The sequence below is a fragment of the Oncorhynchus clarkii genome, chromosome 24 (assembly GCF_045791955.1).
Source record: "Oncorhynchus clarkii lewisi isolate Uvic-CL-2024 chromosome 24, UVic_Ocla_1.0, whole genome shotgun sequence".
In the NCBI taxonomy this organism is placed as follows: domain Eukaryota; kingdom Metazoa; phylum Chordata; class Actinopteri; order Salmoniformes; family Salmonidae; genus Oncorhynchus; species Oncorhynchus clarkii.
In genome coordinates this window covers 42,769,566-42,796,137 of record NC_092170.1, presented here as the reverse complement: position 1 = coordinate 42,796,137, position 26,572 = coordinate 42,769,566, and the positions used below count along the sequence as shown (strand labels likewise).

At 45.6% G+C, this 26,572-nt stretch overlaps 1 protein-coding gene across 1 annotated transcript in view; it reads left to right on the top strand.

Annotated features, from left to right (window-relative positions):
- LOC139382583 (galectin-4-like) overlaps positions 1–24,890 on the top strand; it is a 32,259-nt gene extending 7,369 nt beyond the window's left edge. The window contains exons 4-9 of the mRNA XM_071126703.1: positions 8,104–8,217; positions 11,851–11,880; positions 14,255–14,296; positions 14,407–14,495; positions 15,840–16,005; positions 24,633–24,890. Of these exons, the coding sequence (XP_070982804.1) occupies positions 8,104–8,217; positions 11,851–11,880; positions 14,255–14,296; positions 14,407–14,495; positions 15,840–16,005; positions 24,633–24,779 (588 nt within the window). The 3' untranslated portion in view covers positions 24,780–24,890. The remainder of the gene's footprint in view (positions 1–8,103; positions 8,218–11,850; positions 11,881–14,254; positions 14,297–14,406; positions 14,496–15,839; positions 16,006–24,632) is intronic.
- The last annotated feature ends 1,682 nt before the right edge of the window (positions 24,891–26,572 follow it).

Sequence of the window (26,572 nt, the reverse complement as noted above, 5' to 3'; positions counted from 1 at the left end):
TATATACTGTATAGATATAGTAGTAGATACTTTGTAGATATAGTAACAGATACTGTATAGATATAGTGATAGATACTGTGTAGATATAGATATACAGGGCATTTGGAAAGTATTCAGACCCCTTGACTTTTCCACATTTTGTTACGTTACAGCCTTATTCTAAAAAATAAATCCTCATCAATCTACGAGCAATACCCCATAATGACATCACAATACCCCATAATGACATCACAGTACCCCATAATGACATCACAATACCCCATAATGACATCACAGTACCCCATAATGACAAAGCAAAAACAGGTTTTTAGAAAGGGTCTGAATACTTATGTACTCTAAAAAGAGTCTTGGTGGTTCCAAACTTCTTCCATTTAATAATGGAGGCCATTGTGTTCTTGGTTCTTGGGGACCTTCAATGCTGCAGAAATTTTTTGGTACCCTTCCCCAGATCTGTGTCTCGACACAATCCTGTCTCGGAGCTCTACGGACAATTCCTTTGAACTCATGACTTGGTTTTTGCTCTGACATGCTCTGACATCTGACATGCACACATCAACTGTGGGACCTTATATAGACAGGTGTGTGTCTTTTCAAAACATGTCCAATCAATTGAAACCAGTTGCAGAAACATCTCATGGATGATCAATGGAAACAGGATGCCCCTGAGCTCAATTATGAGTCTCATAGAAGAGGGTCTGAATACTTACGTAAATAAGGTATTTCTGTTTTTTTTAATATTTAATACATTTGCAAAAAATGATAAAAACCTGTTTTTGCTTTGTCATTATGTGGTATTGTGATGTCATTATGTGGTATTGTGATGTCATTATGTGGTATTGTGTGTAGATTGCTGAGGAATTTGTTTTATTTAATCAATTTTAGAATAAAGCTGTAACAAAATGTGGAAAAAGTCAAGGGGTCTGAATGCTACATTTTACATCTATATATATACTATATATATATATATATATATATATATATATATATATATATATATATATATATAGATATAGAGATAGATACGGTATAAATATAGATACTGTATAGAGATAGATACTGTATAGATATAGATAATATAAATACTATTGATGCTGTATCACATCCGGCCGTGATTGGGAGTCCCATAGGACGGTGTACAATAGGCCCAGCGTCGTCCGGGTTTGGCCGGGGTAGGCTGTCATTGTAAATAAGAATTTGCTCTTAACTGACTTGCATAGTTAAATAAGGGTTAAATAATAAATATTTGTTTTTATAAAATATGTAATATAGATACTGTATAGATATTGATACTTTAAATATATAAATACTGTATACATATAGATACTCTATAGACACTATATATACTGTATAGATATAGATACTCTATATATACTATAGATACTGTATAGATATAGATAATGTATAGAGATAGATACTGTACAGATATTGATACTGTGTATTGATACTGTATGTATATATATATATATATATATATAGATAGATAGATAATGTATAGAGATATATACTGTATAGATATTGATAAGGTGTATATTTACTATATATATAGATAATGTATAGAGATAGATACGGTATAATAATAGATCATGTATAGAGATAGATACTGTGTATATTTTCTGTATATATAAATACTGTATACATATAGATACTCTATAGACACTATATATATACTGTATCGATATAGATACTCTATATATACTATAGATACTGTATAGATATAGAGATAGATACTGTATAAATATAGAACATGTATAGAGATAGATACTGTATAGATATTGATAATGTGTATATTTACTGTATATATATATATATATATATATATATATATATATATATATATATATATATATAATGTATAGAGATAGATACTGTATAGATATTGATAATGTGTATATTTACTGTATATATATATATATATATATATATAATGTATAGAGATAGATACTGTATAGATATTGATAATGTGTATATTTACTGTATACATATATATATATATATATATAATGTATAGAGATAGATACTGTATAGATATTGATAATGTGTATATTTACTGTATACATATATATATATATATAATGTATAGAGATAGATACTGTATAGATATTGATAATGTGTATATTTACTGTATACATATATATATATATATAATGTATAGAGATAGATACTGTATAAATATAGAACATGTATAGAGATAGATACTGTATAGATATTGATAATGTGTATATTTACTGTATATATATATATATATATATATATATATATATATATATATATATATATATATATATATATGTATAGAGATAGATACTGTATAGATATTGATAATGTGTATATTTACTGTATATATATATATATATATATATATAATGTATAGAGATAGATACTGTATAGATATTGATAATGTGTATATTTACTGTATATATATATATATATATATATATAATGTATAGAGATAGATACTGTATAGATATTGATAATGTGTATATTTACTGTATACATATATATATATATATAATGTATAGAGATAGATACTGTATAGATATTGATAATGTGTATATTTACTGTATACATATATATATATATATAATGTATAGAGATAGATACTGTATAAATATAGAACATGTATAGAGATAGATACTGTATAGATATTGATAATGTGTATATTTACTGTATATATATATATATATATAATGTATAGAGATAGATACTGTATAGATATTGATAATGTGTATATTTACTGTATATATATATATATATATAATGTATAGAGATAGATACTGAGTGATCATGTAGTTAATCTGAAACATTCTTACGAGAGTTTTAAAACGAGATGTATTTTGCCTTGATGAATGCTTTGCATACTCTTGGCATTCTCTCAACCAGCTTCAGCTGGAATGCTTTTCCAACAGTCTTGAAGGAGTTCCCACATATACTGAGCACATTTTGGCTACTTTTCCTTCACTTTGCGGTACAAATCATCCCAAACCATCTCAATTGGGTTGAGGTCTGGTGATTGTGGAGGCCAGGTCATCTGATGCAGCACTCCATCACTCTCCTTTTTGGTCAAATAACCCTTACACAGCCTGGAGGTGTGTTTGGTCATTGACCTGTTGAAAAACAAATGATAGTCCCACTAAGCGCAAACCAGATGGGATGGAGTTTCACTGCAGAATTCTGTGGTAGCCATGCTGGTTACGTGTGACTTGAATTCTAAATAAATCACAGACAGTGTCACCAGAAAAGCACCCCCACACCATCACACCTCCTCATTCATGCTTCACGGTGGGAACCACACATTCGGAGATCATCGGTTCACCTACTCTGCATCTCACAAAGACACGGCGGTTGGAACTGACTGACCTTCATGTGTTGAAGTAATGATGTGTAACACTTGTTTGGTTACTACATGATTCCATATGTGTTATTTCATAGTTTTGATGTCGTCACTATTATTCTGCAATGTAAAAAAAAAAACTTGAATGAGTAGTTGTATCCAAACTTTTCATTTGTAATATATATATATATATATATTTATATATAAACTGTATATATATATATATATATAGATGTCTGTGTGGATAACTACATGTCTGTGTGGATAACTAGATGTCTGTGTGGATAACTACATCTCTGTGTGGATAACTACATGTCTGTGTGGATAACTACATGTCTGTATGGATAACTACATGTCTGTGTGGATAACTACATGTCTGTGTGGATAACTACATGTCTGTGTGGATAACTTCTCTCTGCCCCATAACACACTGTGCAGGTTTGCGGAAAATAGTTTGAATTGTATAAGTTTCTCTCCGATGCCTATAGGCTGGACTTCATGATGTTTCTTTCCCAAGACTTGGTTCGTTCGGCCGTGCACTGCCAAAGTCATAGTACAACTCCTTGTATGCTATTTTGTGGGGGTCTCTGATTAATTTGCCATCACAAAAGGGGTCTCTGATGAATTTGCCATCAGAAAAGGGGTCTCTGGCCCCAAAAAGTTTGAGAATCTCTGCTCTATAATTCTAGACTATAGTTGTGTATGGATTAGGGTTAGACTATAGTTGTGTATGGTTTAGGGTTAGACTATAGTTGTGTCTCAATTAGACTATAGTTGTGTATGGATTAGACTATAGTTGTGTATGGGTTAGACTATAGTTGTGTATGGATTAGACTATAGTTGTGTATGGGTTAGACTATAGTTGTGTATGGGTTAGGGTCAGACTATAGTTGTGTATGGGTTAGGGTTAGACTATAGTTGTGTATGGGTTAGGGTTAGACTATAGTTGTGTATGGGTTAGACTATAGTTGTGTATGGGTTAGACTATAGTTGTGTATGGGTTAGACTATAGTTGTGTCTCGATTAGACTATAGTTGTGTATGGGTTAGACTATAGTTGTGTATGGATTAGGGTTAGACTATAGTTGTGTATGGGTTAGACTATAGTTGTGTATGGATTAGGGTTAGACTATAGTTGTGTCTCGATTAGACTATAGTTGTGTATGGGTTAGACTATAGTTGTGTATGGATTAGGGTTAGACTATAGTTGTGTATGGGTTAGACTATAGTTGTGTATGGGTTAGACTATAGTTGTGTATGGATTAGGGTTAGACTATAGTTGTGTCTCGATTAGACTATAGTTGTGTATGGGTTAGACTATAGTTGTGTATGGATTAGACTATAGTTGTGTATGGGTTAGGGTTAGACTATAGTTGTGTATGGGTTAGACTATAGTTGTGTATGGGTTAGACTATAGTTGTGTATGGGTTAGGGTTAGACTATAGTTGTGTATGGGTTAGACTATAGTTGTGTATGGGTTAGACTATAGTTGTGTATGGGTTAGGGTTAGACTATAGTTGTGTATGGGTTAGACTATAGTTGTGTATGGGTTAGACTATAGTTGTGTATGGGTTAGGGTTAGACTATAGTTGTGTATGGGTTAGGGTCAGACTATAGTTGTGTATGGGTTATAGTTAGACTATAGTTGTGTATGGGTTAGGGTTAGACTATAGTTGTGTATGGGTTAGACTATAGTTGTGTATGGGTTAGGGTTAGACTATAGTTGTGTATGGATTAGGATTAGACTATAGTTGTGTATGGGTTAGGGTTAGACTATAGTTGTGTATGGGTTAGGGTCAGACCATAGTTGTGTATGGGTTAGGGTTAGACTATAGTTGTGTATGGGTTAGGGTTAGACTATAGTTGTGTATGGATTAGGGTTAGACTATAGTTGTGTATGGATTAGGGTTAGACTATAGTTGTGTATGGGTTAGGGTCAGACTATAGTTGTGTATGGGTTAGACTATGGTTGGGTATGGATTAGGGTTAGACTATTGTTGTGAATGGGTTAGACTATAGTTGTGTATGGGTTAGACTATAGTTGTGTATGGGTTAGGGTTAGACTATAGTTGTGTATGGGTTAGGGTTAGACTATAGTTGTGTATGGGTTAGGGTCAGACTAAATCAAATCAAATCAAATCAAATCAAATCAAATTTATTTATATAGCCCTTCGTACATCAGCTGATATCTCAAAGTGCTGTACAGAAAAGTGTATAGACTATAGTTGTGTATGGGTTAGGGTTAGACTATAGTTGTGTATGGGTTAGACTATAGTTGTGTATGGGTTAGAGTTAGACTATAGTTGTTTATGGGTTAGGGTTAGACTATAGTTGTGTATGGGTCAGACTATAGTTGTGTATGGATTAGGGTTAGACTATAGTTGTGTATGGGTTAGGGTTAGACTATAGTTGTGTATGGGTTAGACTATAGTTGTGTATGGATTAGACTATAGTTGTGTATGGGTTAGGGTCAGACTATAGTTGTGTATGGGTTAGGGTCAGACTATAGTTGTGTATGGGTTAGACTATAGTTGTGTATGGGTTAGGGTCAGACCATAGTTGTGTATGGGTTAGACTATAGTTGTGTATGGGTTAGGGTTAGACTATAGTTGTGTATGGGTTAGGGTCAGACCATAGTTGTGTATGGGTTAGACTATAGTTGTGTATGGGTTAGGGTCAGACTATAGTTGTGTATGGGTTAGGGTCAGACTATAGTTGTGTATGGGTTAGACTATGGTTGTGTATGGGTTAGGGCTAGACTATAGTTGTGTATGGGTTAGGGTCAGACTATAGTTGTGTATGGGTTAGGGTTAGACTATAGTTGTGTATGGGTTAGGGTTAGACTATAGTTGTGTATGGGTTAGACTATAGTTGTGTATGGATTAGACTATAGTTGTGTATGGGTTAGGGTCAGACTATAGTTGTGTATGGGTTAGGGTCAGACTATAGTTGTGTATGGATTAGGGTTAGACTATAGTTGTGTATGGGTTAGGGTCAGACTATAGTTGTGTATGGATTAGGGTTAGACTATAGTTGTGTATGGGTCAGACTATGGTTGTGTATGGATTAGGGTTAGACTATAGTTGTGTATGGGTTAGAGTTAGACTATAGTTGTGTATGGGTTAGGGTCAGACTATAGTTGTGTATGGGTTAGAGTTAGACTATAGTTGTGTATGGGTTAGGGTTAGACTATAGTTGTGTATGGGTTAGACTATAGTTGTGTATGGGTTAGGGTTAGACTATAGTTGTGTATGGGTTAGGGTCAGACTATAGTTGTGTATGGGTTAGAGTTAGACTATAGTTGTGTATGGGTTAGGGTTAGACTATAGTTGTGTATGGGTTAGACTATAGTTGTGTATGGGTTAGGGTTAGACTATAGTTGTGTATGGGTTAGGGTTAGACTATAGTTGTGTATGGGTTAGGATTAGACTATAGTTGTGTATGGGTTAGACTATAGTTGTGTATGGGTTAGACTATAGTTGTGTATGGGTTAGGGTCAGACTATAGTTGTGTATGGATTAGGGTTAGACTATAGTTGTGTATGGGTTAGACTATAGTTGTGTATGGGTTAGGGTCAGACCATAGTTGTGTATGGATTAGGGTTAGACTATAGTTGTGTATGGGTTAGACTATAGTTGTGTATGGGTTAGGGTTAGACTATAGTTGTGTATGGGTTAGACTATAGTTGTGTATAGGTTAGGGTCAGACTATAGTTGTGTATGGGTTAGGGTTAGACTATAGTTGTGTATGGATTAGACTATAGTTGTGTATGGGTTAGGGTTAGACTATAGTTGTGTATGGATTAGGTTTAGACTATAGTTGTGTATGGATTAGGGTCAGACTATAGTTGTGTATGGGTTAGGGTTAGACTATAGTTGTGTATTGGTTAGACTATAGTTGTGTATGGATTAGACTATAGTTGTGTATGGATTAGGGTCAGACTATAGTTGTGTATGGATTAGGGTTAGACTATAGTTGTGTATGGGTTAGGGTTAGACTATAGTTGTGTCTGGGTTAGACTATAGTTGTGTATGGGTTAGGGTTAGACTATAGTTGTGTATGGGTTAGACTATAGTTGTGTATGGGTTAGGGTCAGACCATAGTTGTGTATGGGTTAGGGTTAGACTATAGTTGTGTATGGGTTAGGGTTAGACTATAGTTGTGTATGGGTTAGACTATAGTTGTGTATGGATTAGGGTTAGACTATAGTTGTGTATTGGTTAGGGTTAGACTATAGTTGTGTATGGGTTAGGGTTAGACTATAGTTGTGTATGGGTTAGGGTTAGACTATAGTTGTGTATGGGTTAGGGTCAGACCATAGTTGTGTATGGGTTAGGGTTAGACTATAGTTGTGTATGGGTTAGACTATAGTTGTGTATGGGTTAGACTATAGTTGTGTATGGATTAGGGTTAGACTATAGTTGTGTATGGGTTAGGGTCAGACCATAGTTGTGTATGGGTTAGGGTCAGACCATAGTTGTGTATGGATTAGGGTTAGACTATAGTTGTGTATGGGTTAGGGTTAGACTATAGTTGTGTATGGGTTAGGGTTAGACTATAGTTGTGTATGGGTTAGACTATAGTTGTGTATGGATTAGGGTTAGACTATAGTTGTGTATGGGTTAGGGTCAGACCATAGTTGTGTATGGGTTAGGGTCAGACCATAGTTGTGTATGGATTAGGGTTAGACTATAGTTGTGTATGGGTTAGGGTTAGACTATAGTTGTGTATGGGTTAGGGTTATACCGTAGTTCATGTGTTTTTCTGTCGTAGGTGACAGTGAACGGACAAGACCTTCATACGTTCAACCACCGTATTCCAGTCGAGAGAGTCAACGCCCTGCAGATCGGCGGCGACGCTTCCATCCAGACCGTCAACGTCATCGGGGTGAGACTGGAGCAGGGGGGTAGGGGGGTACAGGGAAGGGTGTAGGGGGGTAGGGGGGTATGGGGCAGGGTGTAGGAGGGTAGGGGGGTAGGGGGCAGGGTGTAGGGGCAGGGGGTAGGGGGTTGGGGAAGGGGGGTAGGGGGGTAGGGGCAGGGGAAGGGTGTAGGGGGATAGGGGGGTAGGGTGTAGGGGCAGGGGGTAGGGGTTTGGGGAAGGGGGGTATGGGGGGTAGGAGGCAGGGGAAGGGTGTAGGGTGTAGGGGCAGGGGGTAGGGGGCAGGGGAAGGGTGTAGGGGCAGGGGATAGGGTGTAGGGGCAGGGAAAAGGAGCAGGTTGGTAGGGGCTTGGGAAGGGGGTAGGGTCAAGGGGTAGGGGCAGTGGAAGGGGGTAGGGTCAAGGGGTAGGGGCACAGGGGCTGGGGAAGGGGGGTTGGGGCTGAGGTACGGGCTGTTGCACGGGGTAGGAGCAGGTGGCTGGGGAAGGGGTAGGGGTAGGGGCTGGAGCAGGGGAAGGGAGTAGGGGCTGGGGTAGGGGAAGGGAGTAGGGGCTGGGGTAGGGGCTGGGGTAGGGGAAGGGAGTAGGGGCTGGGGTAGGGGAAGGGAGTAGGGGCTGGGGTAGGGAGAGGGAGTAGGGGCTGGGGTAGGGGAAGGGAGTAGGGGCTGGGGCAGGGGAAGGGAGTAGGGGCTGGGGAAGGGAGTAGGGTCTGGGGTAGGGAGAGGGAGTAGGGGCTGGGGCAGGGGAAGGGAGTAGGGGCTGGGGTAGGGGAAGGGGGTAGGGGCTGGTGTAGGGGAAGGGAGTAGGGGCTGGGGCAGGGGAAGGGAATAGGGGCTGGGGCAGAGGAAGGGAGTAGGGGCTGGGGTAGGGGACCGGAGTAGGGGCTGGGGCCTGGGAGCAGGGGTAGGGAGTAGGGGTAGGGGCTGGAGCTGGGGTAGGGAGTAGGGGTAGGGGCTGTAGCAGGGGAAGGGGGTAGGGGTAGGGGCTGGAGCAGGGGGAGGGGGTAGGGGTAGGGGCTGGAGCAGGTGTAGGGAGTAGGGGCTGGGGTAGGGGTAAGGTAAGGTAGTAGGGGCTGGGGTAGGGGAAGGGAGTAGGGGCTGGGGTAGAGGAAGGGAGTAGGGGCTGGGGTAGGGGAAGGGAGTAGGGGCTGGGGTAGGGTAAGGGAGTAGGGGCTGGGGTAGGGGAAGGGAGTAGGGGCTGGGGTAGAGGAAGGGAGTAGGGGCTGGGGTAGGGTAAGGGAGTAGGGGCTGGGGTAGAGGAAGGGAGTAGGGGCTGGGGTAGGGGCTGGGGTAGAGGAAGGGAGTAGGGGCTGGGGTAGGGGAAGGGAGTAGGGGCTGGGGTAGGGTAAGGGAGTAGGGTCTGGGGTAGGGGAAGGGAGTAGGGGCTGGGGCAGGGGAAGGGAGTAGGGGCTGGAGCAGGGGAACGGAGTAGGGGTTGGGGCAGGGGAAGGGAGTAGGGGCTGGAGCAGGGGAAGGGATTAGGGGTAGGGGCTGTAGCAGGGGAAGGGGGTAGGGGTAGTGGCTGGAGCATGGGGAGGGGGTAGGGGTAGGGGCTGGAGAAGGTGTAGGGAGTAGGGGCTGGGGTAGGGGTAAGGTAAGGTAGTAGGGGCTGGGGTAGGGGAAGGGAGTAGGGGCTGGGGTAGAGGAAGGGAGTAGGGGCTGGGGTAGGGGCTGGGGTAGAGGAAGGGAGTAGGGGCTGGGGTAGGGGAAGGGAGTAGGGGCTGGGGTAGGGTAAGGGAGTAGGGGCTGGGGCAGAGGAAGGGAGTAGGGGCTGGGGTAGGGTAAGGGAGTAGGGTCTGTGGTAGGGGAAGGGAGTAGGGGCTGGGGCAGGGGAAGGGAGTAGGGGCTGGAGCAGGGGAACGGAGTAGGGGTTGGGGCAGGGGAAGGGAGTAGGGGCTGGAGCAGGGGAAGGGATTAGGGGTAGGGGCTGTAGCAGGGGAAGGGGGTAGGGTTAGTGGCTGGAGCAGGGGGAGGGGGTAGGGGTAGGGGCTGGAGCAGGTGTAGGGAGCAGGGGCTGGGGTAGGGTAAGGGAGTAGGGTCTGGGGTAGGGGAAGGGAGTAGGGGCTGGGGCAGGGGAAGGGAGTAGGGGCTGGAGCAGGGGAACGGAGTAGGGGTTGGGGCAGGGGAAGGGAGTAGGGGCTGGAGCAGGGGAAGGGATTAGGGGTAGGGGCTGTAGCAGGGGAAGGGGGTAGGGTTAGTGGCTGGAGCAGGGGGAGGGGGTAGGGGTAGGGGCTGGAGCAGGTGTAGGGAGCAGGGGCTGGGGTAGGGGTAAGGTAAGGGAGTAGGGGCTGGGGTAGGGGAAGGGAGTAGGGGCTGGGGTAGGGGAAGGGAGTAGGGGCTGGGGTAGAGGAAGGGAGTAGGGGCTGGGGTAGGGTAAGGGAGTAGGGGCTGGGGTAGGGGCTGGGGTAGAGGAAGGGAGTAGGGGCTGGGGTAGGGGAAGGGAGTGGGGGCTGGGGTAGGGTAAGGGAGTAGGGGCTGGGGCAGGGGAAGGGAGTAGGGGCTGGGGTAAGGGAAGGGAGTAGGGGCTGGGGTAGGGGAAGGGAGTAGGGGCTGGGGTAGAGGAAGGGAGTAGGGGCTGGTTGTAGGGGAAGGGAGTAGGGGCTGGGGTAGGGGAAGGGAGTAGGGATGGGGTAGGGGTAGGGGCTGGGGTAGGGGAAGGGAGTAGGGGCTGGGGTAGGGGAAGGGGTAGGGGCTGGGGTAGGGGAAGGGAGTAGGGGAAGGGAGTAGGGGCTGGAGTAGGGGCTGGGGTAGGGGAAGGGAGTAGGGGCTGGGTTAGGGTTCTGGGTTAGGGGCTGGGGTAGGGGAAGGGAGTAGGGGCTGGAGCAGGGGAAGGGAGTAGGGGCTGGGGTAGGGAGAGGGAGTAGGGGCTGGGGTAGGGGAAGGGAGTAGGGGCTGGGGTAGGGGAAGGGAGTAGGGGCTGGGGTAGGGAGAGGGAGTAGGGGCTGGGGTAGGGGAAGGGAGTAGGGGCTGGGGTAAGGAGAGGGAGTAGGGGCTGGAGCAGGGGAAGGGAGTAGGGGCTGGAGCAGGGGAAGGGAGTAGGGGCTGGGGCAGGGGAAGGGAGTAGGGGCTGGAGCAGGGGAAGGGAGTAGGGGCTGGAGTAGGGGCTGGGGTAGGGGAAGGGAGTAGGGGCTGGGGTAGGGAGAGGGAGTAGGGGCTGGAGTAGGGAAGGGAGTAGGGGCTGGGGAAGGGAGTAGGGGCTGGGGTAGGGGAAGGGAGTAGGGGCTGGGGTAGGGAGAGGGAGTAGGGGCTGGGGTAGGGAGAGGGAGTAGGGGCTGGGGTAGGGGAAGGGAGTAGGGGCTGGGGTAGGGAGAGGGAGTAGGGGCTGGTGCCTGGGAGCAGGGGAAGGGAGCAGTAAGTAAAAACACCTCAGAGAAGAAGTTGATTTCTGTTACCCACAAATCTAGGGTCAGCGTACTCTTCCCAACAGAGATCATCGTTTTATTGTCTGTCATGTGTATGTTAATTCAATGGTTCAAATCTTTGAGTGACAGTTGCAGACAAAACATAGGATGAGACAGGAGGAAATGAAAAACAAGTGGAATTAATTAATTGTGGGGTAACTGTATATACTATATATACTCATGAATGCATTTCTTAGTGTGTCATAAACTGACATTTGGTATGTTTTCTACCGTCAACAGGGAGGAAATCCTGCAGGTGATCAAATTGGGGTAAGTTGGTAGGTGGTGTGTCTGTTTCAACAAATACATGGATTTGGGCGGCAGGGTAGCCTAGTGGTTAGAGTGTCGAGGCGGCAGGGTAGCCTAGTGGTTAGAGTGTAGAGGCTGCAGGTAGCCTAGTGGTTAGAGTGTAGAGGCGGCAGGGTAGCCTAGTGGTTAGAGTGTAGAGGTGGCTGGTAGCCTAGTGGTTAGAGTGTAGAGGTGGCAGGTAGCCTGGTGGTTAGAGTGTAGAGGTGGCAGGTAGCCTAGTGGTTAGAGTGTAGAGGAGGCAGGTAGCCTAGTGGTTAGAGTGTAGAGGCTGCAGGTAGCCTAGTGGTTAGAGTGTAGAGGCGGCAGGGTAGCCTAGTGGTTAGAGTTATCGAGGTGGCAGGTAGCCTAGTGGTTAGAGTGTAGAGGCGGCAGGGTAGCCTAGTGGTTAGAGTGTAGAGGCGGCAGGGTAGCCTAGTGGTTAGAGTGTAGAGGCTGCAGGTAGCCTAGTGGTTAGAGTGTAGAGGCGGCAGGGTAGCCTAGTGGTTAGAGTGTAGAGGCTGCAGGTAGCCTAGTGGTTAGAGTGTAGAGGCTGCAGGTAGCCTAGTGGTTAGAGTGTAGAGTCGGCAGGGTTCCCTAGTGGTTAGAGTGTAGAGGTGGCAGGTAGCCTAGTGGTTAGAGTGTAGAGGTGGCAGGTAGCCTAGTGGTTAGAGTGTAGAGGTGGCAGGTAGCCTAGTGGTTAGAGTGTAGAGGCGGCAGGGTAGCCTAGTGGTTAGAGTGTAGAGGCGGCAGGGTAGCCTAGTGGTTAGAGTGTAGAGGCGGCAGGTAGCCTAGTGGTTAGAATGTAGAGGTGGCAGGTAGCCTAGTGGTTAGAGTGTAGAGGAGGCAGGGTAGCCTAGTGGTTAGAGTGTAGAGGTGGCAGGTAGCCTAGTGGTTAGAGTGTAGAGGCGGCAGGTAGCCTAGTGGTTAGAGTGTAGAGGTGGCAGGGTAGCCTATTGGTTAGAGTGTAGAGGTGGCAGGGTAGCCTAGTGGTTAGAGTGTAGAGGCGGCAGGGTAGCCTAGTGGTTAGAGTGTAGAGGCGGCAGGTAGCCTAGTGGTTAGAGTGTGGAGGCGGCAGGGTAGCCTAGTGGTTAGAGTGTAGAGGCAGCAGGGTAGCCTAGTTGTTAGAGTGTAGAGGCGGCAGGTAGCCTAGTGGTTAGAGTGTATAGGCGGCAGGGTAGCCTAGTGGTTAGAGTGTAGAGGAGGCAGGTAGCCTAGTGGTTAGAGTGTAGAGGCGGCAGGTAGCCTAGTGGTTAGAGTGTAGAGGTGGCAGGGTAGCCTAGTGGTTAGAGTGTAGAGGCGGCAGGTAGCCTAGTGGTTAGAATGTAGAGGTGGCAGGTAGCCTAGTGGTTAGAGTGTAGAGGCGGCAGGTAGCCTAGTGGTTAGAGCGTAGAGGCGGCAGGGTAGCCTTGTGGTTAGAGCGTAGAGGTGGCAGGTAGCTTAGTGGTTAGAGTGTAGAGGCGGCAGGGTAGCCTTGTGGTTAGAGCGTAGAGGTGGCAGGTAGCCTAGTGGTTAGAGTGTAGAGGCGGCAGGTAGCCTATTGGTTAGAGTGTAGAGGTGGCAGGTAGCCTAGTGGTTAGAGTGTAGAGGTGGCAGGTAGCCTAGTGGTTAGAGTGTAGAGGCGGCAGGGTAGCCTAGTGGTTAGAGCGTTGGACTATTAACCGTAAAGGATGCAAGATCGAATCCCCCGAGCTGACAAGGTACAAATCTGTCGTTCTGCCCCTGAACAAGGCAGTTAACCCACTGTTCCTAGGCCGTCATTGAACATACGAATTTGTTCTTAACTGACTTGCCTCGTTAAATAAAGGTAAATCATTTGTAATTGCCTTCTGTCAGGCAGAGGGATAATTACATTTAGACTCCGATGGTTATATTATATTTGCCTGATTCGGTGCTCACAAAAAAAAAGACTACCTCGCATTGGGATTGAACTCACAACCCTCTGAACTTTAGCTCACAGCTCCACTTGGCGCTGACAACAACTCCAGAGCAAGCCGCTAGCTTACTTCATAGTAATGGTGTTGTTTATGTTTAACCCTAGCCCTAACCTTAACCACTTTGAAATTAATTAAATAAAAAAATAGACGTTTGTCCGTACCACTTCAGATTTCGACGTTAGACAGTGATATCTGGGTGGATCCCCAGGTGATCAGGGTGGATCCCCAGGGGACAAGGGTGGATCCCCAGGGGACATGGGTGGATCCCCGATCAGGGTGGATCCCCAGGTGATCAGGGTGGATCCCCAGGTGATCAGGGTGGATCCCCAGGTGATCAGGGTGGATCCCCAGGTGATCAGGGTGTAGGTCTGACTTCAAAAGAGGCTACTGATGGCCGTTCTCTGACACTCCCCTGTTCACAGGGAAACCTACCGGTCATGGATGGACAGCCAATATTCAAACCTGTAAGTAACATCTCTGTGAGTCAGGATGGATTTGTTTTGTCCTAAGTATACGTACATACAGTATACACTACATGGTGTCAGTGAACTGACTCCTGTCCTATGTGTATCAGCCTGTCCCGTACACCATCATGATTCCAGGAGGGATGTCTACGAAGAAGACCATCGTCATCAGAGGCATGGTACCTCTAGGAGCAAACAGGTCTGTAGTACTCTAACCACTATACCCTAACCCCTATACCCTAACCCCTATACCCTAACCCCTATACCCTAACCCCTATCCCCTATACCCTATCCCCTATACCCTATCCCCTATACTCTAACCCCTAACCCCTATACCCTAACCCCTAACCCCTATACCCTAACCCCTAACCTCTATACCCTAACCCCATTACCCTATACCCTATACCCTAACCCCTATACCCTAACCCCTATCCCCTAACCCCATTACCCTATCCCCTAACCCCATTACCCTATCCCCTAACCCCTAACCCCATTACCCTATACCCTAACCCCTATACCCTAACCCCATTACCCTATCCCCTAACCCCTATACCCTAACCCCATTACCCTATACCCTAACCCCATTACCCTATACCCTAACCCCATTACCCTATCCCCTAACCTCTATCCCCTAACCCCTAACCCCATTACCCTATCCCCTAACCTCTATACCCTAACCCCTATACTCTAACCCCATTACCCTATCCCCTAACCCCTATACCCTAACCCCTATACCCTAACCACATTACCCTAACCCCTGTACCCTAACCCCTATACTCTACCCCTAAACCTACAGAGCTAAGAGGTTGGTGGTCACCATTTAACATACTGTGTGTGTGTGTGTGTGTGTAGTGTGTGTAGTGTGTGTAGTGTGTGTAGTGTGTGTAGTGTGTGTGTGTTTTACCAGAAGGCCTCACAAGTAAATTCAATCAAGGAAAAATCGGACAAGTGGGTACATTTTGCCAGTCCCCTCGAGGAAAAATGCTATTTTAGGGTTAGAATTAATATTAGGGTTAGGAGTTAGGCTTATGTTAAGGTTGGGTTAGGGTTAAGGTTAGATTTAGGGGTTAGGGGAAATTGGATTTTGGATGGGAATCAATTCTTTGGTCCCCACAAGGATAGCTTTACAAAATGTTCCTTTTTTTAGTCAACGATCTACACAAAATACACTGTGATGTCAAAGTGGAAGAAATATTCTAACATTTAAAAATGTTTTATGGACAATTAAACACTAAAATACACAAGAGTATACAAAATACAAAGCATTGACAACATCTGTGCTTTCCATGACATAGACTGACCAGGTGAATCCAGGTGTAAGCTAGGATCAGCATGAATGACTGTGTGGTTGGGGTTCTGTGTGTTGCAGGATCAGCATGAATAACTGTGGTTGGGGTTCTGTGTGTTGCAGGGTCAACATGAATAACTCTGTGGTTGGGGTTCTGTGTGTTGCAGGGTCAACATGAATAACTCTGTGGTTGGGGTTCTGTGTGTTGCAGGGTCAACATGAATAACTCTGTGGTTGGGGTTCTTTGTGTTGCAGGTTCTCAATTAACTTCAAAGTGGGCAGCTCAGGGGACATAGCGTTCCACCTAAACCCTCGTGTGCAGGAGAGAGAGCTGGTGAGAAACAGTTTTATTGGTGGGAGCTGGGAGACGGAGGAGAGAGAGATCAGCATCAACCCCTTCCTGGAGGGACAGTACTTTGACGTGAGTAAACAAGGAACAGGTCTGTGTCAAGAATATTACCCTATTCCCTACATAGTGCACTACTTTAGACCAGAGCCCTATAGAACCCTATTCCCTACATAGTGCACTACTTTAGACCAGGGCCCTAATAGAACCCTATTCCCTATATATAGTGCACTACTTTAGACCAGAGCCCTATAAAACCCTATTCCCTACATAGTGCACTACTTTAGACCAGGGCCCTAATAGAACCCTATTCCCTACATAGTGCACTACTTTAGACCAGGGCCCTAATAGAACCCTATTCCCTACATAGTGAACTACTTTAGACCAGGGCTCTAATAGAACCCTATTACCTACATAGTGAACTACTTTAGACCAGGGCTCTAATAGAACCCTATTACCTACATAGTGCACTACTTTTGACTAGGGCCCTATAGAACCCTATTCCCTACATAGTGCACTACTTTAGACCAGGGCCCTAATAGAACCCTATTCCCTACATAGTGAACTACTTTAGACCAGAGCCGTATAGAACCCTATATAGTGAACTACTTTAGACCAGGGCTCTAATAGAACCCTATTCCCTATATAGTGCACTTTGACTAGGGCCTATGGGGCTCTGGTGAAAAGAGAGTAGGGTGGCATTTGGGGTGTAGCCCATGTCTATGGACGTACAGTACCAGTCAATAGTTTGGACACACCTACTCATTCAAGGGTTTTTCTTTATTTAAACTATTTTCTACATTGTAGAATAATAGTGAAGATATCAAAACTATTAAATTACACATATGGAATCACGTAGTAACCAAACAAAGTGTTAAACAAATCCAAATATATTTTAGATTCTTCAAAGTAGCCACTCTTTGCCTTGATGAAAGCTTTGCACATTCTTGGCATTCTCTCAACCAGCTTCACCTGGAATGCTTTTCCAACAGTCTTGAAGGAGTTCCCACATATGCTGAGCACTTGTTGGCTGCTTTTCCATCACTCTGCGGTCCAACTCATCCCAAACCATCTAAATTGGGTTGAGGTCGGGTGATTGTGGAGGCCAGGTCATCTGATGCAGCACTCCATCACTCTCCTTCTTGGTCAAATAGCCCTTACACAGCCTGGAGGTGTGTTGGGTCATTGTCCTGTTGAAAAACAAATGATAGTCCCACTAAGCGCAAACAAGATGGGATGGTGTCACGGTTTTCTAGGTGAGAAGGAGAGTCGGACCAAAATGCAGCGTGTAGATTGCGATCCATGTTTAATGAAGAAACACACACACTACCAAAACAATTAACGTAACGAAAACCGACCAAGGACATCAGGACACTAAGGACAATCACCCACGACAAACTCAAAGAATATGGCTGCCTAAATATGGTTCCCAATCAGAGACAACGATAAACACCTGCCTCTGATTGAGAACCACTCCAGACAGCCATAGACTTTGCTAGATAACCCCACTAGCTACAATCCCAATACATACACACCAAAACCCCAAGACAAAACACACCACAATACAAAAACCCGATGCCACACCCTGGCCTGACCCAATACATGAAGAAAAACACAAAATACTTAGACCAGGGCGTGACAGAACCCCCCCCCCCCCCCTAAGGTGCGGACTCCCGAACGCACCTCAAAACAATAGGGAGGGTCCGGGTGGGCGTCTGTCCATGGTGGCGGCTCCGGCGCGGGACGTGGAACCCACTCAGTCAATGTCTTAGTCCCCTCTCCTCGCGTCCCTGGATAGTCCACCCTCGCCGCCGACCATGGCCTAGTAGTCCTCACCCAGAATCCCACTGGACTGAGGAGCAGATCGGGACTGAGGCAGCTCGGGACTGAGGCAGCTCGGGACTGAGGGGAAGCTCGGGAGTGAGAGAAAGCTTGGGAGTGAGAGAAAGTCTGGCTGACTGGCAGATCTGGAAGAGTCTGGCAGATCTGGAAGAGTCTGGCAGATCTGGAAGAGTCTGGTTGACTGGCAGATCTGGAAGAGTCTGGTTGACTGGCAGATCTGGAAGAGTCTGGCTGACTGTCAGATCTGGAAGAGTCTGGCTGACTGGCAGATCTGGAAGAGTCTGGCTGACTGGCAGATCTGGAAGAGTCTGGCTGACTGGCAGATCTGGAAGAGTCTAGTAGACTGGCAGATCTGGAAGAGTCTGGTTGACTGGCAGATCTGGAAGAGTCTGGTTGACTGGCAGCTCTGGCTGCTCCATGCTGACTGGCAGCTCTGGCTGCTCCATGCTGACTGGCGGCCCTGGCTGCTCCATGCTGACTGGCGGCTCTGGCTGCTCCATGCTGACTGGCGGCTCTGGCTGCTCCATGCTGACTGGCGGCTCTGGCTGCTCCATGCTGACTGGCGGCTCTGGCTGCTCCATGCTGACTGGCGGCTCTGGCTGCTCCATGCTGACTGGCGGCTCTGGCTGCTCCATGCTGACTGGCGGCTCTGGCTGCTCCATGCTGACTGGCGGCTCTGGCGGCTCCATGCAGACTGGCAGCTCTGGCGGCTCCTTGCAGACTGGCAGCTTTGGCGGCATCCTGCAGACTGGCAGCTCCTTGCAGACTGGCAGCTCCTTTCAGACTGGCAGCTCCTTGCAGACTGGCAGCTCCTTGCAGACTGGCAGTTCTGAACAGGCGGGAGACTCCGGCAGCGCTGTAGAGGCGGAAAGCTCTGACAGCGCTAAACAGGCGGGAGACTCCGACAGCGCTGGAGAGGAGGAAGGCTCCGGCAGCGCTGGACAGGCGAGGCGCACTGTAGGCCTGATGCGTGGTGCTGGAACTGGTGGTACTGGGCCGAGGACACGCACAGGAAGCCTGGTGCGGGGAGCTGCTACCGGAGGGCTGGGGTGTAGAGGTGGTACTGGAAAGACCGGACCGTGCAGGCGCACTGGAGCTCTTGAGCACCGAGCCTGCCCAACCTTACCTGGTTGACCGCTCACGGTCGCCCTGCCAGTGCGGCGAGGTGGAATAGCCCGCACTGGGCTATGCAGGAGAACCGGAGACACCGAGCGCAAGGCTGGTGCCATGTAAGCCGGCCCAAGGAGACGCACTGGGGACCAGATGCGTAGAGCCGGCTTCATGGCATTAGGCTCGACGCTCAATCTAGCCCGGCCGACACGCGGAGCTGGAATATACCGCACCGGGCTATGCACCCGCACTGGAGACACCGTGCACACCACTGCATAACACGGTGCCTGTCCGGTCTCTCTAGCCCCCCGGTAAGCACAGGGAGTCTGCCCAGGTCTCCTACCTGGCGTAGCCATACTCCCTGTTAGCCCCCCCCCAATACATTTTTGGGGCTGACTCTCAGGCTTCCATCCGCGTCGCCGTGCTGCCTCCTCATACCAGCGCCTCTCTGCTTTCGCCGCCTCCAGTTCCTCTTTGGGGCGGCGATATTCTCCAGGCTGTGCCCAGGGTCCTTTACCGTCCAAATCGTCCTCCCAAGTCCATTTCTCCAAGTAATGCAGCCTCTCCCACTGCTGCAGCTGCTCCTGCCTCTGTTCCTTCTCCTGCTGCTGCTGCCTGTTGACACACCGCTTGGTCCTTTTGTGGTGGGTGATTCTGTCACGGTTTTCTAGGTGAGAAGGAGAGTCGGACCAAAATGCAGCGTGTAGATTGCGATCCATGTTTAATGAAGAAACACACTAAACACAAACACTACCAAAACAATAAACGTAACAAAAACCGAAACAGCCTATACTTGTGTAAACTAACACAGAACAAGGACATCAGGACACTAAGGACAATCACCCACGACAAACTCAAAGAATATGGCTGCCTAAATATGGTTCCCAATCAGAGACAACGATAAACACCTGCCTCTGATTGAGAACCACTCCAGACAGCCATAGACTTTGCTAGATCACCCCACTAGCTACAATCCCAATACATACACACCAAAACCCCAAGACAAAACACACCACAATACAAAAACCCCATGCCACACCCTGGCCTGACCCAATACATGAAGAAAAACACAAAATACTTAGACCAGGGCGTGACAGATGGCGTATCGCTACAGAATGCTGTGGTAGCCATGCTGGTTAAGTGTGCCTTGAATTCTAAGTAAATCACAGACAGTGTCGCCAGCAAAGCACCCTCACACCATCACACCTCCTCCTCCATGCTTCACGATGGGAACCACACATGTGGAGATCATCCTTTCACCTACTCTGCATCTCACAAAGACACAGCGGTTGGAATCAAAAATCTCAAATTTGGACTCATCAGACCAAAGGACAGATTTCCACCAATCTAATGTCCATTACTCATGTTTCTTAGCCCAAGCAAGTCTCTTCTTATTATTGGTGGCCCTTAGTAGTGGTTTCTTTGCAGCAATTCGACCATAAAGGCCTGATTCCCCTAGTCTCCTCTGAACAGTTGATTTTGAGATGCGTCTGTAACTTGAACTCTGTGATGCATTTATTTGGGCTGCAATTTCTGAGGCTGGTAACTCTAATGAACAAATCAAATCAAATTGTATTTGTCACATGCACCGAATACAACAGGTGTAGTAGACCTTACCCTGAAATGCCAAATACAACAGGTGTAGTAGACCTTACCCTGAAATGCCGAATACAACAGGTGTAGTAGACCTCACAGTGAAATGCCGAATACAACAGGTGTAGTAGACCTCACAGTGAAATGCCGAATACAACAGGTGTAGTAGACCTCACAGTGAAATGCTGAATACAACAGGTGTAGTAGACCTTACAGTGAAATGCTGAATACAACAGGTGTAGTAGACCTCACAGTGAAATGCCGAATACAACAGGTGTAGTAGACCTCACAGTGAAATGCTGAATACAACAGGTGTAGTAGACCTTACAGTGAAATGCTGAATACAACAGGTGTAGTAGACCTCACAGTGAAATGCCGAATACAACAGGTGTAGTAGACCTCACAGTGAAATGCCGAATACAACAGGTGTAGTAGACCTCACAGTGAAATGCTGAATACAACAGGTGTAGTAGACCTTACAGTGAAATGCTGAATACAACAGGTGTAGTAGACCTCACAGTGAAATGCTGAATACAACAGGTGTAGTAGACCTTACAGTGAAATGCTGAATACAACAGGTGTAGTAGACCTTACAGTGAAATGCTGAATACAACAGGTGTAGTAGACCTTACAGTGAAATGCTGAATACAACAGGTGTAGTAGACCTCACAGTGAAATGCTGAATACAACAGGTGTAGTAGACCTCACAGTGAAATGCTGAATACAACAGGTGTAGTAGACCTTACAGTGAAATGCTGAATACAACAGGTGTAGCAGACCTCACAGTGAAATGCTGAATACAACAGGTGTAGTAGACCTCACAGTGAAATGCTGAATACAACAGGTGTAGTAGACCTTACAGTGAAATGCTGAATACAACAGGTGTAGTAGACCTCACAGTGAAATGCTGAATACAACAGGTGTAGTAGACCTCACAGTGAAATGCTGAATACAACAGGTGTAGTAGACCTTACAGTGAAATGCTGAATACAACAGGTGTAGTAGACCTTACCCTGAAATGCTTACTTACAAGCCCTTAGTCAACAATGCAGTTCAAGAAATAGAGTTAAGAAAATATTTACTAAATAAACGAAAGTATTATTATTTTTTTAATCAATCACAAATCAAATCAAATCAAATTGTATTTGTCACATACACATGGTTAGCAGATATTAATGCGAGTGTAGCGAAATGCTTGTGCTTTTAGTTCCGACAATGCAGTAATAACAAGTAATCTAACTAACAATTCCAAAACTACTACCTTATAGACACAAGTGTAAGGGGATAAAGAATATGTACATAAAGATATATGAATGAGTGATGGTACAGAACGGCATAGGCAAGATACAGTAGATGGTATTGAGTACAGTATATACATATGAGATGAGTAATGTAGGGTATGTAAACAAAGTGGCATAGTTTAAAGTGGCTAGTGATACATGTATTACATAAAGATGCAGTAGATGATATAGAGTACAGTATATACATATACATATGAGATGAGTAATGTAGGGTATGTAAACATTATATTAAGTAGCATTGTTTAAAGTGGCAAGTGATACATTTTTTTCATACATTTTTACATTGTTAAAGTGGCTAGTGATATATTTTACATCATTTCCCATCAATTCCCATTATTAAAGTGGCTGGAGTTGAGTCAGTATGTTGGCAGCAGCCACTCAATGTTAGTGGTGGCTGTTTAACAGTCTGATGGCCTTGAGATAGAAGCTGTTTTTCAGTCTCTCTGTCCCAGCTTTGATGCACCTGTACTGACCTCGCCTTCTGGATGGTAGCGTGGTGAACAGGCAGTGGCTCGGGTGGTTGTTGTCCTTGATGATATTTATGGCCATCCTGTAACATCGAGGCAATATACAGGGTGTTACGGTACAGAGTCAATTTGGAGGCTATATACAGGGGGTACCGGTACAGAGTCAATGTGGAGGCTATATACAGGGTGTTACGGTACAGAGTCAATTTGGAGGCTATATACAGGGGGTACCGGTACAGAGTCAATGTGGAGGCTATATACAGGGTATTACGGTACAGAGTCAATGTGGAGGCTATATACAGGGTGTTACGGTACAGAGTCAATGTGGAGGCTATATACAGGGTGTTACGGTACAGAGTCAATGTGGAGGCTATATACAGGGGGTATCGGTACAGAGTCAATGTGGAGTATACAGGGGGTACCGGTACAGAGTCAATATGGAGGCTATATACAGGGGGTACTGGTACAGAATCAATGTGGAGGCTATATACAGGGGGTACCAGTACCGAGTCAATGTGGAGGCTATATACAGGGGGTACCAGTACCGAGTCAATGTGGAGGCTATATACAGGGGGTACCAGTACAATGTGCGGGGGTACAGGTTAGTTGAGGTAATTTGTACAGTAGATAGGGGTGAAGTGACTATACATAGATAATAAACAGTGAGTAGCAGCAGTGTAAAAACAAAGGGGGTCAATGTAAAGAGCCCGGGTGGCCATTTGATTAGCTGTTCAGGAGTCTTATGGCTTGGGGGTAGAAGCTGTTAAGGAGCCCTTTGGACCTAGACTTGGCATTCCGGTACCGCTTGCCGTGCGATAGCAGAGAGAACAGTCTATGACTGGGGTTGCTGGAGTCTTTGACAATTTTTTGGGCCTTCCTCTAACACCGCCTGGTATAGAGGTCCTGAATGCCAGGAAGCTTGGCCCCAGTGATGTACTGGGCCATACGCACTACCCTCTGTAGTGACTTCCGGGTCAGATGCTGAGCAGTTACCATACCAGGCGGTGATGCAACCGGTCAGGATGCTCTCCATCCTCTGCAGTAGAGGTAATTCTGGGTCTTCCTTTCCTGTGGTGGTCCTCATCAGAGACAGTTTCATCATAGCGCTTGATTGTTTTTTACGACTGCACTTGAATAAACTTGAAAAGTTCTTGAAATTGTCCACATTGACTGACCTTCATGTCTTAAAGTTATGATGGACTGTCGTTTCTGTTTGCTTATTTGAGCTGTTCTTGCCATAATATGTACTTGGTATTTTACCAAATAGGGCTATCTTCTCTATACCAACCCTACCTTGTCACAACACACCTGATTGGCTCAAACGCATTACGAAGGAAAGAAATTCCACAAATGAACTTTTAACAAGGCACACCTGTTAATTGAAATGCATTCCAGGTGACTACCTCATGAAGCTGGTTGAGAGAATGTCAAAAGTGTGCAAAGCTGTCGTCAAGACAAAAGGTGGCTACTTTGAAGAATCTGAAATCTCAAATATATTTTGATTTGTTTGACAATTTTTCAGTTACTACATGATTCCAGTTGTGTTATTTCATAGTTTTGATGTCTTCACTATTATTCTGGGTGGGAGGTAGCCTAGTGGTTAGAGCATTGGACCAGTAACTGAAAGGTTGCAAGATTGAATCCCCCGAGCTGACAAGGTAAAAATCTGTCGTTCTGCCCCTGAACAAGGCAGTTAACCCACTGTTCCTAGGCCGTGATTGTAAAATAATAATTTGTTCTTAACTGACTTGCCGTGATTGTAAATTTAGAATTTGTTCTCAGCTGACTTGCCTAGTTAAATAAAGGTAAAATAAATACTGTTCTACAATATAGTAAAGAGAAAAACCCTGGGAATGAGTAGATGTATCCAACCTTTTGACTAGTACTGTACATAAAATATAAGTTCACAGTCAGATTAGTGTCCTTTCTGTTTGTCATCTCACTCCTCATCAAGTCTCTTCGATGTGCTCTGTTTTTAATGCTTATTAACCTGTCTGTCTGTCTGTCTGTCTGTCTATCTGTCTGTCTGTCTGTCTGTCTGTCTGTCTGTCTGTCTGTCTGTCTGTCTGTCTGTCTGTCTGTCTGTCTGTCTGTCTGTGTGTCTCTGTCTGTCTGTCTGTCTGTTTGTCTGCCTCTCTCTCTCTGTCTGTCTCTCTCTGTCTCTGTCTCTGTCGCTGTCTCTCTCTCTCTCTGTCTCTCTCTGTCTCTCTCTCTCTCTGTCTCTCTCCCTCTCTCTGTCTCTCTGTCTCCGTCTCTCTCTGTCTCTCTCTCTCTGTCTCTCTGTCTCTCTCTATCTCTCTCTCTCTGTCTCTCTCTCTCTCTCTGTCTCTGTCTCTCTCTCTCTCTGTCTCTCTCTCTCTCTGTCTCTGTCTCTGTCTCTCTCTCTCAGATGTCTATCCGTTGTGGGAACCAGCGGTTCAAGGTGTTTGTGAACGGGCAGCACATGTGTGACTTCTTCCATCGCTTCCAGAACTACAACCAGATAGACACGGTGGAGCTGGAGGGAGACGTACAGATCTCATATGTACACTTCTGAGATAATACACACACACACACACACACAAATCTACACACACAATACTAAACACCCACACAATACTACACACACACACACACACACACACACACACACACACACACACACACACACACACACACACACACACACACACACACACACACACACACACATGATTCAACATTGTACTTCTGTAACCAGACCCCTATTAGATGTTAATTACATGCTAAGATATAAAATCAAAGTAATTAAACTATGTGAATAATAAAATACATACCGAAAGCCGTCTTTTAACTCCTCATTTCCTGCACTGCAACAGACAGACATGGTCCACACAAACGGTGTAAGGAATACACTGTACACATTTTATTTCATACAAAATAAGTATCAAAATCTGTTTCTTTTAAAAACCATAGAAGTGACAATAATATGTGACTGTCACTGTAACATCTTCTTCATCTCCCCGTCAATGACATGGAAACCAATGAGCATCATTTATGAACCAATCAGATCACAGAATACCGTCTCTACTGACTGCATGATATGTTAAGACTCTGTAAGTCAGGATAGGGGATGTTCCATATCGGTACCTTGGGGGAATATCGCTATATAATTGCTACATACTGTACTTACAAAATTTATACTTTTCTTTTGTCTTAATATTTTCCAATTACAATTTTGGTTAGTTGTAAAAAATTACAAAAATTACAAAAAAATTAAGTATTTACAAATTCACATTGTGAAAAATAAGTTTAACTCATTTATAACATTGTTGTGGGGCAAAAGCATAATTGAGCATAATGTATGTGCGTTATGGTGTACTGAACAACATATTGGAATAAAGAATATATGGAGAGGAAAAGCCTCATCAATACAGGATTCACGTGAGTTCATTCTAATACACTACCGTACCAGCTGTCTACCTGTGCACTACCGTACCAGCTGTCTACCTGTACACTACCGTACCAGCTGTCTACCTGGGCACTATCATACCAGCTGTCTACCTGTACACTACCGTACCAGCTGTCTACCTGTGCACTACTGTACCAGCTGTCTACCTGTGCACTACCGTACCAGCTGTCTACCTGTGCACTATCATACCAGCTGTCTACCTGTGCACTACCATACCAGCTGTCTACCTGTACACTGCTGTACACTGCTACACTGCTGGACCTCACCTGTGCACTACCATAGTGGCTGTCTACCTGTGCACCACCGTACTAGCTGTCTACCTGTGCACCACCGTACCAGCTGTCTTCCTGTACACTACGTACCAGCTGTCTACCTGTACACTTCCGTACTGGCTGTCTACCTGTACACTACCATACCAGCTGTCTACCTGTACACTACCGTACCGGCTGTCTACCTGTGCACTACCATACCAGCTGTCTACCTGTACACTGCCGTACCAGCTGTCTACCTGTGCACTACTGTACCAGCTGTCTACCTGTGCACTACCATACCAGCTGTCTACCTGTGCACTACTGTACCAGCTGTCTACCTGTGCACTACCGTACCAGCTGTCTACCTGTACACTGCCGTACCAGCCGTCTCCATTGAGTTAGAATGTAAAGTACCAAAGATAGAGCAGGATCATGTACATCACGTCTTTACTGACGCGGAACCACATGTAGATAAATGCTAGAACGCTCCTCCTACTATGAAATGTCCGTCTGACGTGGTCATTAGTGGTCCATGCAGACTGTTGCATTGACAAGGTAAAAGGCCTACAAAGGGGGCTCTATTCAATCTGGGAAGCTGAAGAAGCGTTACAGAGTCCGCGATAGAAATGTAAACGACACATGCATCGT